The 19,339-nt window shown below is 41.8% G+C and overlaps 1 protein-coding gene across 4 annotated transcripts in view; it reads right to left on the reverse strand.

Annotated features, from left to right (window-relative positions):
- Nucleotides 1–6,040: 6,040 nt before the first annotated feature.
- The window catches only part of MEGF6 (multiple EGF like domains 6), a 256,048-nt gene continuing 242,749 nt past the window's right edge, over nt 6,041–19,339 (reverse strand). For 3 of the 4 annotated variants that reach the window (XM_063132003.1, XM_063132004.1, XM_063132002.1), the window contains 7 exons: nt 19,168–19,293; nt 16,835–16,963; nt 16,029–16,157; nt 14,572–14,700; nt 13,477–13,605; nt 9,280–9,408; nt 6,041–6,515 (listed from right to left, as the gene is read on the reverse strand). In XM_063132003.1, the coding sequence (XP_062988073.1) occupies nt 6,424–6,515; nt 9,280–9,408; nt 13,477–13,605; nt 14,572–14,700; nt 16,029–16,157; nt 16,835–16,963; nt 19,168–19,293 (863 nt within the window). In that variant the 3' untranslated portion in view covers nt 6,041–6,423. Of the gene's footprint in view, nt 6,516–9,279; nt 9,409–13,476; nt 13,606–14,571; nt 14,701–16,028; nt 16,158–16,834; nt 16,964–19,167; nt 19,294–19,339 lie in introns of those variants that run through there. The other variant, XM_063132005.1, reaches the window with a different exon arrangement.

Raw genomic sequence — 19,339 nt, forward strand, 5'->3', positions numbered from 1 at the left:
GTTTCTGTTTGCCTAAGTAATTAACCAACACTGTATTAGAAGTTGCCCGGAGGAACAAGCAGCTATCTCACTGGGAGGAATATTACCTTCAGCCTCTTCTCATTTTTTAAAAAATCTTTTTTGCTGCTGTTCCAGCTCTAATAAGCCTTAAGGCAACTTGCAATAAAATCCAGATGCCTCCAAGCATCACTTAATACCCTACCGAAGCAACCCAAGAAAGATAATCCCAGTATGTATTCAATCATAGTTGAGACAAGATATAAACGTGACAACGGGAAATGTGGCTGGCACGGAGGTCGGGTAACAATCTTTGCTGAGATACGTAAAATATGGAGGCCAGCGTGTTGCAATGCCCTTGGGCAGTTCTGAAATTAATTTCAGTGGGTCTTCTGTAGAAAAGCAGCCGTGTGGAATGTGCCCAGGATTGTCTCCCACCCGCCCTGTGGGATAAACGAGCAACCTTATAACTACCGATGCATCTAAAATGTCTCTTTGGCTCTTAGGGAAGGAATAAGAAGGTATAATTTCCATGTCTGTCCTGCTGGCAACTTCCAAAACTGTGTTGGTTATTACTTAGGCAAACAGAAACCTGCAGCCAATCAAAATAATATGCTTGGAAGGAAAGCTGGGCAAAGTTTAATAGCTCTGGTTCTTCAACATAGAAAGGATAAAAATGGAATAATAATTTCTGGCAGAGAGGAGCAGGGAATATTTAAAATTCTGATTGTTTTCCTATGAGGTTAACATTATAATTATTGAAATCTAACCTAAAACATGCTGCTCTGTCCCCGTGAGCTGAAATGTAAGAAAAAAATCTGTGGGGTTTAAAATGGGTGGGAACTCCTGTAGGTGTCAGTCCCAGGGTCTCCATAGTCTCTCCAAGTCGCTAGTCTGAATAGGTTTGCCATATCAAGGATGGGGGGATGTTTTTGGATGCCCTGAAGGGCCTTTGAGCAGTAGGGTGGTTTGCACAACTTTTCCCTGAACAGACCTGCTCAACCATCTTCCACTCCATCCAGTCCTTTCTTCTTTCCCTAATCTGCTCTGAGCTCATCCCCTTATCAAAGAATGTCATATTTGGGCAGAGATGTCAAAGCTGAAACCCACAAGGTCATCTACCTAGTGCAATTCTGTAGCTCCTTCTTCATCTAACTGCTTTGTACCTGTAGCTGTGTGGTTGGACATGCACAGGAAAAACCAATGGCATCCCAGCAATGTATGTATGTGAGTGTATTTTAAGAATGCATCAGTCATGGCCAGCATTGGAGGTTAGCGTTGTTGGGTAGCTGCCAAGACCCCACATCAGCAGGGGTATTACTGCTTAACCTTGGAGCTTCTTGGCTTTGCTGATGTTTACCTGCCCTCTCTGAACATGAAGGCAGAGACAAGAGCGAGGAGATGAATGAGCATCCTCCACTTGTCTTGCGTGGTCCTTCTGGGCAGTTGTGTAAATTGGGTCCAGAGGGAGAGCGCAAGCAAATGGGCAGAGGTGACAGTGGTGAGGAGGAGGAGAGTTCTGAGGGCATTTTGCCCAAAGAGCAGAAGGAGAGATCTGTTGAATGTGGACAGAGTTATGATGCTCTTGATGTAGATTGTAAAATGGCTGTATGTTGCTTAAAATGATTTAACTCTATTAATTTTCACTGGTGTTAAATCCGGAACAACACAACTGAGTTCAAAAAGGTAATTCTACATTTACATCACTGAGAGAAACTGACAATGAACTCTACTGTAAGTAAAATTTGATTTTTAACATTGATGGCCACCCATCATTCTGGAAATGTAATCGCCTAAGTGTTTCATTTGCTTTAAATACTCACAAACATCTTATCTCTGAAGGACAGGATGAAACTGCTGCTTTATATATTCCATTTCTCAATTGTCACTCCATTGTTTGCAGTTGTCTTTGACTGTATTAAGCTGTACATTTCTAGCTTTAAAATTCAGAAGCCTCAAGATGTGGCAGTAAAATCCCACAAGGACAGAGAATTATGGAATAAGCAGCATTCATGACCAACTGCCTTGAAACAAATAATCTCTGGCATGTCAGAATGGAATCTTTCAAGGATGGGCAAAGCACGGTGGGAAATGTGTTAACTGGTTTTGTCTTGGGTCTGAAGCAAATGGATACTTCTCCAATTCTCCCTGTGAGAACAGGACGGGAAGTATAATTTGCAATGAATACTGAAACCAGAGTAAAGTGTTAAAATTAGGAATAAAGGATGTCACACCTTGCTTATGAGATGTTTGTAATAACAATAACAACAACAATAATAATAAGAAGAATGGCATACTGACCAAAAGAAAAATAAATTCCTTCTAAACTCACGCATAGACAATTTAACGCAGAATGTTTAAAAGAATTAGTAAGGTTTTTGTCCAATTCCCTACATTGCAGATGAATTTGCTTCTTCTGGTTTAGCATTTCTGAAACATAATGCAAAGCTCTAGTACTCTTGTGTGATATGTATTTCACAAGAGACATCACAGTATCCATTGATTTCAAGAAGCTTTCAAAACTAATCAGCAAGCAAAATGATTTTATCCAGGCATGTTTGTAATATATTTTACTGTTTTCATTGCTGCCATTAACCTAAGACTGTGTCAGAGCAAAATTCATACTGAAGTCTTATAAAACAGTATAAACAAGTCTGTTAACATTTATGGCACATTCACGAAACCTAAACTATACATTATATATGCCCCACGCAAACAAAATATGCATAATCGCTACCTGGACAGATTCCCAATGGCTAAATGTCCATTTAACATATTTTAAGCCACGCAATCTCCTTCTTTGGCATTTTCTCCTGATAAACATGGAGAAAAAATTGAAGAAATTGATGTCATCAAAGGCATTTCCAGCCACTGTGGGTTTTTTTTAAAAGTAACATTCCCCCAAGGTATTTTCCCTTCACCCCAAAACTCTTCCCTTATTTATAGTTTAGAAGTGAAATTCTAGATACAAAATTATTTATCACATTTACAGTACATATTTACAGCAAAAAAAAAAAAATCAAAACGATGGTTGGGCAGTCTAACAATTGAAATTCATTAGAAAGTATAACTTAGCAATGTTTGTTCTTTGTCACAGAGTTTCTCTAATTCTTTTTTCAAGACATACGTATGGGGAAACCCATGTATAATTAAGGTTCACTGCAAACAGAATGCATTAAAACAAAGATCTGTTAAAACAAAGTCTGTGCTTTTGGATTTAGCGAATTTCCCCAACGTAGAAGTATCTATTCCCCATTTGTAAAAGCGTTGTGCATAAATCCACAACACAGCTCTGGTTAAAGGCCACCTTAGACACATGTTGGTTGTTAAGTGTCTGTTGCAAATTATGCATCTGTGTGACTGAGAGTGCACAGCATCAGTGGATAAGTAACAACTAATTCTATAGATTACCATATAATATAATCCCATATGAGAATAGTGACTGAATGTAAAGAACCTTTTCATAATAGCTAACATGTATCCAGAACCTTAAACTAACGAATGTAAACTAAATATTACCTGAGTTAGATAGAAGATAAGTAACTCCATATCAATTAACTTTGATCTCCCTTTTGTAGCTGCATTGTCATAGAACAGGAGAAAATGGCATTGAGCTCTAGTCCAGAGTTTAAGGCATGCAGAGAGTTTAAGGCATCTTACTTGGCCCATTGATTTCAATGGGGGTTAAATAACTAATCTTTGGTTTAGGTAGGGCCACAGAATGGAAGCTCACAACAGATGTCCTCTTAATAACTAAGTACTAACAATATTCCAGGTGATGTACTTCATAGAAAAGTGTCATGGACTAGACAGAAAAGCTAACAAGGGAAGTGTACAGACTGTTAAATCTGAATGAATGAGTGACAGGACTCGATAAAGTAATAGTTAAGATGGCATGGGCATTTTATTTTAACTCAGTACTTAATTCCAGAAGCTTTGTCAGTTCGTATCCATGAAACCAGACAGGGGCATGTTGTGGGATTTGGGCGGTGCCACTGAATCTTTTATCCAATTTAGCCTGGTATGCCCAATTACTTATGGGTTTATCCACAAAGTCATTCACCATGTCAACAGTGTGTGACTACGCTGTCAGAATGTGCCCCCATGTGGTGCAAGCTGGGATTTATTACCACAGAATGAAGATTTGGCTTTAGTGGTTCACTCTTATTGTGTAAGGGAGTACCAATTTGCGCCACATGAAATTTGCTCAGACAGTACCATCCCCTATTGAAATGAATGTAGTAAAGTTACCTGGTAGTGACTTTAACACCTCAATAAGTAATGAGAAAATCAGGCTTTGGGCTATGGCAAATTAATTAGCTATACTTATTATTTATTTGTTAGTTGTATTCTTGAGTTCAGCTTTCTGCCTCACAAAGCACCCATGTTTTACACTTAGTGCTGGGGACAGATCCAAGTAACCGCTGACATTTATATTTTCAATAAAAAGAAATTAGGTAACAACCATAGTTATTTCTTTGTCCCAGCAGTTCTTGGTACAACTAGAAATCATTTTGCATTAAATCTGTGTAACACCTCCTGGACACTGTCTTAAGGCAATTACAAAGTATAGATTGTTATAAACTGCAGCCACCACGTCCAATTCCCCTCCTCTGTTTCAAAAATTCTTGGTTTGCTTAACATCCAGCCTGAAAAATAGTTCTGGAAAACTTGGAAGCTTTTTCACTATTTTATAGTGTTTTATGTCATCCAGGAAACTGTGGCTTTTGATTTTCTTCTAATGGCCTTACATAATTACCCATGATTTCCCCCCTTTTCATTGTTGCAAGGCACAGTGGTTGCAAAATGGTGGGAGCCCTGAGAGGACACCACCAGGACACCCTGCCCTCCACCCCTCTAGTTTCACCTCTATCGATGTAGAGCAATAGTGACTGGATCTCCAAAGCATTTAAAGGAGAAAAATCAGGATGGTTAATTTGCACCTCATTGATGAATTACTAGATATTCAGTGTCAATTAGTGTTAAGTAGTTCTCTTTTCAGCTGAGACTGATTATTAGTTCTAGAGCTGAAAAATTAAGTCATAGACTTGGACAAGCCGTTAGCCCCTGGAATAACTTGTCAAAAATATATTTTCATTAACTAGGACATTGCTGTTATTTCAGAATAATGTCACGATGTAAAGCCATAAAGCCATATTTAAACCAGACTAGCTAGTATGTGTCCTTTAAAACCCTCAGAAGATTTACCCTCTTTCACATTTGTTCCCTTTTTGAACTACCAAGGCCTTGATCCATCTACTCACTCGCATCTAATTTGACGTACATCCCCATTCATATCAAAAGATTCATTTAGCCAGTTCAATTAGTTGGATGGACACTCAGGGCATGTCTACACCAGGTGATATCCTGGGGATCGTCCCTGTGCGTTCACATGACGCACAGGGGATCCTGGGAGCAGGGAGGGATGATCCCTCCATTTATCCGGGATATTGCCATACTCTGTTTTCTTGGTTTTCCCCATGGTCTCGGAATCGTCCTGGGACTGCGGGAGGTGTGGGCAGCCGTCCCAGTTTTGCCCCTGCTCCTCGTGAGTAAATATGAGGAAACGGGATCCAGGCACAGGGCACAGACCTCTGTGCCCATTGGGGGTGGGGAGGGGAGTGGGGGTGGGGCTGTTTTTTAAGAAAAACTTTTGCGCTGGAGTGCAAGTGTGCTCCAGGTCTGGTCTTTTTTTAAAAAAAATGGTGGGCATGACATCCTCCTTCCTCTCTGGATGTCGTGCGCCACATGTGAATGCAGGGGGAGGATCTCATGATTAGCATATGCCAGGAGGTACAGACATGCTCTCAGATTCATGTTGATTTTGAGTGTGTGGAAGTCTGCTTCTGCCTGCAACCCGCTGTTGCTGGATGAGGGCACAACTATTTTACTTCTGCCAACTATTTGCTCCTGTTGAAACAATGGTTACTATTTGTTCGGAAAATATGCTGCTTCCTTAAGCAGAGCTTTGAATAATTTGGCTTGATAAAAATACAGAGGCAGCTTACTGAATAATAATAATAATAATAATAATAATAATAATAATAATAATAATATCCTGTATACAGATCTCTTGATGCAGTTTCTTTAGAAAGCAAGACCTTACAATCCTTCTACTCGAATAAGGACCTCTCTAATATGTTTGAGGAGAAAGATGAGAAATTTTCTGTACTTTGCAGCTGTAAAAAGATGTGGGATGGACACTTGGAAAGGATACTGAGAATGGATTAATTAGAAGGAAGCCGGAGGTCAAGAATAAATAAACAGAACGGAGCTGCAAAGTTTTAAAAGGGATCCAGCCACTTAATGGACACTGTGGACTTGCATGAAGAAGTGTGAATTTTTCAGTACAGTTCAAGCTGAAATGAATAGCAGCTCTCATTTCCAAAGTTAAATACCGCCTGTGCATATAAAACAGTTCATTTATTAGCCCAAGTATTCCTGTTGTGGCAATCTTGAAAAAGTATTCCATTTCTCCTGAGAATGTTCTTCATAAGAAGGAAGTTTTGAAGGGCCACCTAGAGAATTATAGATAAATACACTTAGGAGGCCAGAAGTCATATTCTATGAGGTTTAACACAGATTATGCAGTTTATACTTTAGTGATCTAATGAAGCATACATTCCCAAAGTGGATGTAGTAGTGAATATCAGAAGAGCCCTGAATGAGCAGATCAAGGGGGCCCTTCCCAACCTGACGCCCTCCCATCTTTTCATAATAAGCATGGCCACTGGCTGACTGTGAATGATGGGGTGTGCAATCCAACACATCTGGAGGGCACCAGGTTGGGGGAGGAAGGGCCCCAATATCCTACACCTTTGTTCCACCAGCGGATAGGGTGGTATCACTGGGAAACCCACAATTAAGAAGCCAGACGCTTCATCCATTCTTGGTCCCCAGCATTAATTATTTGGCAGTATATTGCTTCTGAACAATATTTGCTCAAGACATGTTCTAATATTTTTGATATTTTTGAGGAAGTGGTGATCACCCACATTTTATGGCTTTGAATTCATTATGATCATGACCTGCAGTATATCCCTGGCATAGGGGGTGTTACCAGAACCCATGGGGTAAAGCAGCTGAAAAACAGAAATTGGCATCAAAGACCTGCTCTAACTTGGGGTCTTACTTCATGTGCAACATCTATTTATTTAGGTTGTTTTTGAACATTAAAATGTGCAGTGAATTAACCTCTGATGCAACTGAATTTTGAATTTGTCCTGGGTGAAGGTCTGAGGGATCAAATTAAATAGACTAACCTTTGCTACTACCAGAGAGGTATGACGGTTTCTTTTGAAAGGGAATCCAAATCAGCCTCAGCTCCATCCCTGACTTGCAATGTTAACAGTGGCCTACATTGCAGGGCTGATTTAAGCTATTCACTCTTGACACAGTCCCCCCCCACACACACACCTGCAATAGGGTTAGAACAGTAAACAAGGGTTGATGTATCCTACTCACTCGGCCAACTTGCATTGTAAGGATCAAACACTGGATAATAGTGCAGGATGTTATAAGCTCCTCTCTCAGCTTCAGTCCAACCTCCAAGTCTGCAATAGGGGCTTAATATCTCTAGACAACACTGCAGGGTTGTTTTAAACTACTGTATGTAGTGTGAACTACACTACATTTGCCATAAATCACTCTCCCAACAACCTCAGCCCCTTCTAATCTGCAATGTCAGCACCTTTCCTTTTTTTTTTAAAGCTACCTTTTGGTAGTGAGGATAGGCAAACTGGTGGCTAGTCCCAGTTATATTAAAATATTGGGTTTCTCTATTGATTTCTGTGGCCAGTTCTCACTTGGTTTCCTGGGACAGTTCGAAATACAGTTTCATTATGAACCAATATGAGCCTATCCAGACAATAACATGCTTCTTTCTGTTCTTTTTAGATCTATGTATCTCCTTCTCCATTCTTTTTGCTCATTTCTTGTGGAGGATGAAAGAGGAGAACAATGGTCATTAGAGGAAGTCATCATAACCTATCTTTCAGTTGTATTATTTTATTCCCTCTACATGCTTTGCCTTCTTCCTCAGCTACCCTCTCTTGCTCAGCAGCTTTTAGAAGCCTCCCAGATTGCTGCCACCAGACCCCCTCCTCACTGGCCACTGCCAGCCAGCCTGCCCATGCACTCCCTTCGCCCCCAATGTCCTTTTCCCATTGACTCAATGTTTCGTGGTTACGGAGCATGCACAGTCCTCATTGGGCTGTTTTTCAGGTTTTTTCCACCCCTTAGGCTATTTCCTCCCCTTAAAGATGTTTTGTACTTCTGCAAACCTTAGTTTCCCCAAGCTTGCTGATTCCAACCTCTCGTGCATGGTTGTACAGTTATGGCTGCAAAAGGATCAGCACTCACCTCCAAACTTTGCAAACTGAGGGAACGATGAAGTGCTTCCTTTTTCTGTGCTGAACCTATGCCTTTCCACCAATCACCCACCCAGATTCAAAAAAGGAATATGCCAACAGGCCATTTTAGGGGATTTGGACCACCCCCAGGAAAACTAGATGTTGACCATACATTAGGGTTTACTCTTGGCCTTGCACAGTTTGAGAGCATTGATCCAATAACATAAAACTATCCCCCACCCCTTCCTCAACTGTCTGTGGTAATTTGGCCTAGTTCCCACTGAGGTAAATAAACCTGTGTCTGGGTATACTAATTCAGTCGTGTGAGTCCTTAACTGCAGTTTCAAGTAGACACAGGTACTATGACTGTTGTGGTTGTTTATTATGTTATAAAAAATAAAGAAATGGTTTTATATAAGTGTAAGTTCCTTTTTTAGTATTTAGTATATTATTATAGTAGTTGTGTGCTTTTGCTACTCATTGGTTGCTATCATTTACTTTTTTTGAACCGCCCAGAGAGCTTCAGCTGTTGGGCAGTATGAAAATGTAATAAATAAATAAATGTGACCGAGGCCACGCCCCCTTGGAGGCCGGACATGTTGAGTTGGCACCGCCTTGGGGGTGGGCATGTTGGGGTGGCCACGCCTCCTGAGGGCGGCCATTTTGTCCTCCTTTTTGGTTTCCAAAATATGGTCACCCTAGTTTACTACCTCAGTGAGAGCTAGGCCCAAATTACCACAAATGGTAACGAAGATGACCACTTGTTATTGGGCTGGTTCTCTCAAACTGTGCTAGGCATAGTGTAAATTGGCTCTAAAACAGCACCCTTAGAGGGGACTTTAGACGTTTTGTGACTGTCCCTTCTAAGCCAGAACTAAGCAAAGAAATGTTTCTGTGCAGCAGAGCTATTTACTGTAGATTCTCACATTACCTTCTTCGCAAGTTGGCCCCATCCACTTGGAAAAACAAGCGCATCTCCCATTTCGCACATCACATTGGGATTTGTTGGCACACCGACACTGCTGAGAACAGTTGGGACCATATTTGCTTGGCATACATTCTAGAAGGACACACACAGAACATATTTATGTCACAGTTTAATTTCAGCATCTTGTTCTTCCTTACTTAAGCCCCGCCCCGCCCCACGGTATGTTTTAAAAAGCAGTGGAAGAAAACACGAATGCTAGAAAATCAGGAACTATTTGACATTTCTCTTACAATTAATCAATATTTTAAAACGTTTGTAGTGTAATCCTGTAAGTGTCTACTCAAAAGTCAGTCTTGCTGTACTCAATGGAGCTTACTCCAAGGTACATGGATACAGGGTTGCAGCCTTAATCTGTAATCTGATGGGTCTTTCAGCAAATAAATTGTTTAAATTTAAAGCTGATGGCCACCAATTTGGATGGCTTTAAAAGGGGGTTGGATAAATTCCTGCAGGTGAAGGCTATCAATGGCTACTAGCCCTGATGGTTGTGTGCTATCTCCAGTATTCAAGGCAGTAAGCCTGTGTGCCCCAGTTGCTGGGGTACATGGGTGGGAGGGTGCTGTTGCACCACGTCCTGCTTGTTGGTCCCTGGCCGATGGCTCGTTGGCCACTGTGTGAACAGAGTGCTGGACTAGGTGGACCCTTGGTCTGATCCAGCATGGCAGTTCTTATGTTCTCTCATTCTGGCCCAGACAACTTTGGTGGTGAGATGGAGAAACAGTAGATGCCATTGCCTACTTGCTCACTGGCTGTCCAGCAAGCAAGTGGTAGGAATCAGAAGAAAGGAGGAGGAGGAGGAGGAGGAACAGCTGGCAACAAGTAGGTACACTCACTGAGGGAGGGGGCCTGTGGAGGGTGTCTTGCCCCAGGGCCCCCAAAAACCTGGAGCCGGAGCAATCCTCACCTGGATTGTGATAAACACAAAAGGTCTTTTCTTTTCACCACCTGAGCTATTATATCACTAAAAATGATTCAGTGGGTAGTTAGGATTGCCACCCCCACATGTGGGAGAATTTTTTTTTAGTCCGATTCAGACAGTTCAGCTCTTTCAATTAAGGGAACATTATGAGACAGGCTCTTGCAAACACCTCTGGGCCTGATTTTAATTTAAGTAATAACCACATTTTCATGTTCATAACAATGTGAATTTTAGACATCTGTTTGAAAGTCTGCAATGTTAATTTAGCAGAAAAAAAGCAACCCAATAAAAACCTGCTATATATTCTCTTGCTTTTTTTTTTAATTAACATTATGGTTGTTTAATGGGTGCTTTACCAGAGTTCAAATTAAAATCAGGCCTTTTATCTTTATAGCTGCTGCACAGTCACAGCTGCTCATGGTTATATCACAGATGAACTGGGCCTAATTGAAAATAAAAATGCAAATAAAACCAGCCCCATAACAGCTTTTTAAGCTTTGGGGGTTGCACTGGCTGTTTAGAAGAAAATAAAAGTGACTCCTATTTTCTTTTGCATTTTTTTTTTTGCAAGAAAACTTCACTTTTATTTTCTGTGCTGAGCTTCCCCCTTGTGTTCTCCAGTTGTCTAAACAAAAACATGAAAAAAGACGTAGAGCGGGAAAAGCCCTCTGAATTCATGCAGCCTTACTCACTTGTATGGCCTACCCAGACCCAGATGAACGTGAAATCAAGTATTTTTAAGACGTGTTGATTCATATACTAATGTTGTTCCCCGCCTCGATCCAAAGGGAGAGGAGGGTAAGAAGAAATAATAATAATAATAATGATGATGATGATGATGATGATGATGTGTGGTCCCCATGCAAGCCGCAAGAATTGAAAGATTAAATAAGTTGGCATCCCGATCACAGGACTTTACAAGTCTTGAGCTTGTAAGCAACAGACTGCTTCCATTCCTTTATGCTCAGGGCCACATTTCAACACCGTATCATTGCTTGAATTGGAAACCATCTGAGTTTGCACCCAGTGTAGACCATAAACGAGCCTTAAGGGTTGCAATGATGGCTCTGTAGCTTTGTTCAGGGAACTATTCCATGGCTACAGTTATTGGCGCGGGGAATCTTCTTCAGAATAAATCAAATTTGGACCAGGATACCAGAGAGAGCACCTTCTCTCTTACCAACCTGGCTAGTCACTGAGGTCATCTGAGGGCATGTTCCTGGTGGTTCCACATGGACCTATGGTCCGATTGGAGTCCACCAGGAGAAGAGCCTTCAGTGTGGTGGCCCTCTTCCTATGGAATTCCCTGCCTTTGAAAGTCAGTCAGGCACCAACGTTGTATTCCTTCCGGCGCCTCCTGAAAATGCTGTTGTTCCAAGAAGCTTTCCCTGAATGACCAGCTGTGGTTTTATCTGAACCTTGTTCGTTTAAAATATAATTTTTAATATAATCTTTTATCCTATTTGTTCACCACTCCAAAAGCTTCAAATAGGGAGTGATATATAAATATTGCAAATAAATAAAAATAAATAAATGGTGATGCTCTCTCTGAGCCATTTAGAGCCAATTGTGACGGCCCTTGAATGTACACATAGAAGCATACCTAATAGGGCAGTATCCTATGTGACATGGCCGTGAACATTAATTACATTGTGCTAGTGTAAATAACCTTTAGTACAATGCCAATCACGCTTGCTGGTATGACAGGTTTCCCCAGAAAATCTATTATGCCAATAAGCTGTACTGGCATTGTGCTAGAGGTCCTTTATTTATTTATTTATTTATTGCATTTATATCCCGCCTGGTGCATATTATACTGGTGCATTGTAATTTACATTAATAGTAGTGGATACTACCCAGGGGATTTTCAAAAATCATAAAAAGTATATGGTGAAAGGCTATTTTGACTCCAATATACTGGCCAGGGTAGGAAACCAGTACCGCATCAGCTTAGTTATTTGGATCAAAAAATACACACCAGTGTAAGCATTTCTACTAGAACTGAGCCAAGCATTTTGAGTGCTTTCAGACAGGGGGAAATCGCGTTTCCTCACCGTCACTCTGCTGCCTGCTTCTCTTCCGCATTTGAAATGAGTTGAATTACATGGTAAGAGACCAGTGCCCATGTGGCCTGTAATTTAAAAACTCCCAGCCCTTATAGTTCAATGGGACAGCACCCTCTAGTGGGCATTGCATAGCACAGCTTTGAATGCACACAGCAGGAAATCCCGACGTATTTCAGAACAATCGGGTTTTCTGAGGTTTATTTTTAAACAGATTAACTGGGAAAAGGAGTGGGAGACATGCAGGAGGCTCACGACATTGTCAGAATGACCCTCGAACTTCTGTGAGTGACCAGTCATGAGTGTGCTATAAATCGCTTGTTTAAAGACGCTCTTTGACTCTGGGGCAAGGAGCTTCCCTGGATTAGCAATGGCTTCCCCCACTTCTGCTGGTTTTAAGTCTAGTTTGGGCACCATTGCAAGTGTTAACAGCCTTGCTACTGGCGGCCCAATGGCTGCCATGTCCCCTACATGGCACATCTTGTAGGAATGACATTGGCCCTGTTCAGAAGACACCTTAAACCATGGCTTTAACCATGGTGGTTAAGCCAGAAAGCAGGGCTGTGTTCAGAAGACACCTTAAACCACGGCTTTAACCACAGTGACTAAGACAAAAAGGCTTATTCACTGTGGTTAAAGCTGTGGTTTAAGGTGTCTTCTGAATGGGCCAATACGTCAGGACAAAGTGTCATTCCCCCTCATCTGTTCTCCTCTTAAACTTGCTGGTTCTCACAGCTGCTGTGTAGATAATGACATTATATAGTTTTGTGTCACTTGGTGGCTCTGGACATAGTTGTGTCTGGGTGGAGTCAGGAATGTTGGGAGGGTGTTTTGTTCTTGTTGGAAAGAGATTATAAAGTTGTTGACTACTGAACTGACTGGTATGTCCTCTAGCCTTCCATGACAGTTGCCTTTCATTCAAAAGGAACAAAAAAACTGTCAGGACACTGCTGTGTAAAGTTCTTTCTTACAGAAAATATCCCCCCCCCCAAAAAAATGAAGAACAGTAAAAAAAAAATTGGCACCCCAACCTGCAACCTAAAGTGGTACAGTCCATTCTACCATTCCTGGATTGGCACAATACTTTGCTCCTTGTTTTAGACCAGCAAGTGTGAAAACAGGGAGAACAAAATGACTGATGTTGTTCCATGATCTTACCAACATCACACCTGTCTCCCGTCATGCCAGGTGGGCAAAGGCACTTTCCAGTAACTGGATCACACTGAGCTGACCCTTCACACTCACAGTGGTGTTGACATTTGTCCCCAAACCTCCCAGGAGGACAACCTGGAAAACAGGGCATTGATATGTACAGTATATATACTACAGGCTTCAGTGATAAGAAAGGCAAGGTGATTAAAGAATTTGCCTTAAAATGTCATTTAGATAATACTGCTACTTGTTGCTAGGGCTGATGAAAGATGCTGCTTCTCTTGTTAAGAAGTTACATGGTATGACCACACAATGTCAGGCATTATAAGAAAAGGAACTGAGAAAGGAGCCAGTATCATACTGCCTTTATACAAATCTATGGTGCAACCACACTTAGAATATTATGTACAGTTCTGGTCACCACACCTAAAAAAGGATATTATAGAGCTGGAAAAAGTGCAGAAAAGGACAACTAAAAGGATGAAGGGGCTGGAGCATCTCCCTTACAAGGGAAGGTTACATCAACTGGGATTGTTTAGCTTGGAAAAAAGGAGGCTAAGGGGAGACATGATAGAGGTGTACAAAATGATGCATGGTATGGAGAATGGGAGACATTTTTCTCCCTCTCTCAAAATACTAGAACCCAGGGTCATCCCATGAAGCTGATTGGTGGGAGATTCAGGACAAATAAAAGGAAGTACTTCTTCTCACAGTGCATAGTTAAATTATGGAACTCACTACCACAAGATGTAGTGATGGCCACCAATCTGGATGGCTTTAAAAGGAGGTTGGATGAATTCCTGGAGGTGAAGGCTATCAATGGCTACTAGTCCTGATGGTTGTGTGCTATCTCCAGTATTCGAGGCAGTAAGCCCATGTGCACCAGTTCCTGGAGAACATGGGTGGGGTGTGTGTGCTGTTGCACCATGCCCTGCTTTGTTGGTCCCTGGCCGACAGCTCGTCGGCCACTTTGTGGGCTGGGCAAGATGGGCCCTTGGTCAGATCCAGCATGGCACTTCCTATGTTCTTAATGTCTGAATAACCTTTAGCAGTAAGAACAATATAGCTATTTTAAGTAGGCTGTTTGCGTACTCTTCTTACCTTTTTCACATTGTACACCTTGAAAACCTGGAGGACAAATACACTGCCCAGTCACTTTGAGACATGTGGCTCCATTTTTGCAGTTGCATGGGTATCGGCAGTTGAGACCATAAAATCCAGAAGGGCAAGCTAAGAAAAAAAAGAAGAGTGAAGTTATTTTCCAAAGATCCACAATTTTCATAGGACATAATTCTACAGTAGCCATAACCTTGGAACACTGCAAAAACCAATCTATCGTGCCTTCAACCACACCTCAGTCCTCTGGGGACACAGTTGCTCCCAACAATAGAGGGAGAGGTTACACACAAGAACCACAAGGTTTCTTGTTACACGCGACACGTCCCTTGGCATGGAGAGACCCTGTCCCAGAGCCCAAGAAGCCTGAAAACCCGATACCAGAGCCAGACTACAACATTTCAAGCAGAGGACAGGCTGGGTGGCAGCTAGGTGGATAATCTAATCTCTGTGTTAGTTCACATTTGGATGCACACAGCTCTCACTATTTTCTTTGCTTGGCAGCTCACTGCAATGCGAAATGAAAATCCTATCTGGGGTTGCACAAATTTGAGATTAGTGTTGTAATTCTCTGGTGTTGCAATGACAGAGTGATAAACATGCATGTATGGACTCATTCTGTGAAGTGAGGCGGGGCACTCAAAGCCAGGCCACGTTACAGCAGGAGTGAGGACTGCAGAAACGTGGGCCGCTTGTGGCTTCTCCTTATTGGGAGGAACCATACTTTAAAGGCAAGCTGGGGATGCTGCTGCAAATGGCCCTGCTGTGTCAAATTCCCTCATTCTTCCCCATAATTTTATTTATTTTATTTTTACTTACAATATCTATATACCGCTCCCCATTCAAAATTTCGGAGCGGTGTACAAGATAAAATTAAATAAAAACAGAATAAACACACACACACACACACACACATATATTAAAAAAAGCAAAATGCAAAATGCAAAGTGAACCGTGGCTGGTCATCAAGGGAAGGCTTCCTGGAATGACGACGTTTTCAGGAGGCGTCGAAAGGAATACAAAGTTAGCGCCTGCCGGACCTCCAGAGGCAGGTAAGTCCATAGGAAGGGGCCTGCCACGCTGAAGGAACACTTGCCCTGTGGTTGTAATGTCATCCCTATGAGAGTTTTTATGCCTCCACCAGCCAATGATGTTGAATGAGATCTAGAAACTGCACAATACGATGACATCACAACAAGAGTAAGTGTTCCTAAGCATTATAGGAGAGATGGGGGATCTTCGGCCCTCTAGGCCTGTCCATCCAGGCCATGGGGCCTCAGGCAAGGCCCCTCCCTCCCTCCCTCCCAATCCCAAAGCCCCGCCTCCTCAGAAGGGACAGAGACTGTTAGCTTTTCTGTTGCCTTCCCCACATGGGGCATGCGTTGCCATTACCGTGTCAGGCCACTGACTTCTGCGCTTGTGTCCCTTGACTAATTACTTACTATGTTCACAAGAATGTCCAAAATAACCTTCTGTACACTGACAGCACCCAGTAAACCTGTTGCAAGTTCCATTATTCTGACAAGCACAATGTAGCTGGCAATCAAAGCCATATTTTCCAGGAGCGCATTCTGCGGAGATAAAGTTAAGAACCTTTTACTCAACTCATCAACATAAGATAACAGGAAGATCTAAGAAACGTATTTATTAAAGACTGCATTTTGCTACCTACTAGGAAGCGTGTCTTCTTCCAGATTAAACATGTGATTTTACCAAGCTGAGAGCATCATAAGCAAAAACATTTCAACTAACTGGACCACATCTATTTATATGGAATGTATTTGCATCCTCTCAGAAAATGTTTCCCGCAATTCTAGAAACCTAGAAAGCTGCCTCCTACCAAGTCAGACCACTGGTCCATCTAGCTCAGCATTGTCACCACCCATGGTAAGCAACCTGCTGCCCTCCATGCTGTCTGGGGCTGATGAGAGCTGTGGTCCAACAACACCTGGAGGATGCCAAGCAGTTAACAAGTGGACCCTACATTGACTGGCAGTAGCTCTCCAGAGTTTCAGGCCCGAGTAATTTTCAGCCCTATTTGGAGATGGGTCCTTTTGCATACAGAGCACGTGCTCTGTCACTAAGCCCATACTGACTAAACAAGCTCTTTCAGCCCAGACTCAATTGATCATCTCTATTATCCTGCTAACTGGTAATGAGGATTGTATCACACATCCCATGCAGGTGTATGGGGGAATGTTTGCCTATCATCAACTCAGTGAAGGAAGATGGAAAGAAACAGTATTACCTTTCTCACAATAGCTTCCTGTCCAGCCAAGTCCACAAGTACAAGTCCCATTCGCAGGATCACAGATACCACCATTCTTACACCTACATTTTAGTTGACAGTGGGGGCCATATCTTCCCTGGGGACACACTATAGTAAATTAACAAAGCGTTTTTTTAAAGAAAACAAATCAGTGAGGTAGGTTAAGCTGAGAGATTGTGACTGGCCCAAGATCACCCAGAGAGCTTTATGGCTAACTAATTGAGGATATGAACATGGGACTCCCCGGTTTTAGTCTGACAAATAAAGCTCACTTTCCCCAATCTTATGCTCTCGATATATGTTGTACTGCAACTCCCATTGGGCAGGCCAGTCGGGAATGATGGGGGTTGGAGTCCAACACATCTAGAGGGCACCAAGAACTGCACCCCACCCTACCACCAAAATTGCTGCTGCGATTGAAATGGCTGCTGCAGCCAAAATTACTACTGAATTTGTTGCAGCAAAAAGAGAGAGAGAGAGAGAGAGAGAGAGAGAGAGAGAGAGAGGCTATTTTGCAAAAAAACAAGGCATGTGGGGAGCTTATGCCTTGTTTGCAAGCAGAATTGTTTCTGTTTTGCCATATTTTAAATCTTTTTATTGGTATTTCCTGCGGTAATATGTTAAATAGATATGCCAATTTTGGTAGTACCATCATTTTTATAGTCCTGATGCAGTCTGCGAGTGATAGCTATAACTTCTCCCATCTAACTATATCTTTCCACAATTTTCCACAGGTTCTTCTGTTGTCTAGGTATCTGAATTCCCAAATATCTCAATGCTTTTGTTACTAAAAGTATATGTGTCTGTTTTGAGATTTCTATTTGGGTCCTATATTTATACACATCAGATCCGATTTCTTCATGTTTACCCTTCGCCCTGCCACCTGTTGGAATTGTAGTAATTCTTCTATCAATTCTTTTATTCCCTTTTCTGAGTCCTGCAGTGAGAATACTATATCATCTGCATATAGGTTTAATTTAAAGTCCCTCCTCCCTACCTGTATTCCTTTAATCTCCTTATTTGACCTTATTGTATCTGCAAGAAACTCTATTACCATTGTGAATAAAAGAGGTGATAAAGGGCATCCCTGTCTTATTCCCGAATTAAGTTTTATTTCCTCCTTTTTTGTTCCATTAAATCATATTTTGGCTGCTGTTTGTATATATATTGCCTCTATTATAAGTTTAAATTTATCTCCCAAATTGTATATTGCTGGCGTTAATTATAAATTTTGGATTAACTGTATCAAAAGCCTTGTACAAGTCCAGTGTCATAATTATTGTTGGAATTTTTCTTTTTTTGCAAATGTTAATTAAACCAAATATTTTCTTAACTGGGTCTGCAATGAATGTATTTTTTTTAAAAAAACATATTGATCTAAGCCTATGGATTCATTAATGACCTCTTTCAATCGTTTTGCCCATATTTTTGTAAAGATCTTATAATCTACATTCAGTAGGGATATTGGTCTATATGACTCCGGATTATATTTATCTTTGTTGGGTTTAAGCAGAATTGTTTCTGGGAGGCTTTCTGGGAATACGATTGTGCTGGCAAACAAGGTGCACGCTCTCTGCATACCTTGTTTCCTTGCAAAATCACTGGGGGTTTTGCTGCCACTGCAGCAAATTCAGCTGGGCTATTGGTGACTGGGGTTGGGGCTGCAAAAATGGCCAAGGGAGGCTTCATTCATGTTACATGTTGCCGACTCCTGCACAAAGCACTACACCACACTGGCTGTAGCAACCACAACTTTGGAATCTGAATCAGGCCTAATCTACACCAAGCAGGATATTGCACTATGAAAGTGGCATATAAAAGGCAGGAGCCACACTACTGCTTTATAGCGGTATTGAAGTGCAACTGTTGGGGCCCACTGACACATATCATATACCGCTTTCATAGTGCAATATCCTGCTTGGTGTAGATTAGGCCTCAGATAATAATGGAGCTCTGGTTCTCAACTGGCTCAATTAAATTATCTCCCTTTATGGAGGGGGAGGGGTTTTAAACCAGTACCTCCATAACCATTTTTATAAGAATAATGTCTTTATGGAATCACCACAGTGGCATTTGGCAAGAACCAGGGGTGGGTAGGATGGTGACCACGAATGATGAGAGAACAGGGTAAGTGGTCAGGACGGGGGAAGCAGTTAGGATGGAGGAGCACGAGCTCATGGACATATCAAAGCTTTCGCATGCAGAGCTTGCCAGAATGGAAATTCTCTTTCAAGGGACTACAGAGGCAAAGCATCTCTTTAGATTTCACATTTGTTCAGACTGTTCTAAATTAATAGCTGATTGTCTCATACATTGAAGGCAATTTGGTCCAATTCGGCCAGCTGGACAGTAGCACTTCCCAGTCACCGAGTCACAACGTCCTTTGCTGCAGGAGCAGAAGGAGGCGCAGTCCTTCCCGTAGTGATGCTCTGGACAAGCTAAAAGAAACCGAACGTGGTTTGTCAGACAACTGTGGAAAGATGA

This window comes from Elgaria multicarinata, chromosome 8 (genome assembly GCF_023053635.1).
Source record: "Elgaria multicarinata webbii isolate HBS135686 ecotype San Diego chromosome 8, rElgMul1.1.pri, whole genome shotgun sequence".
Classification (NCBI taxonomy): Eukaryota; Metazoa; Chordata; class Lepidosauria; order Squamata; family Anguidae; genus Elgaria; species Elgaria multicarinata.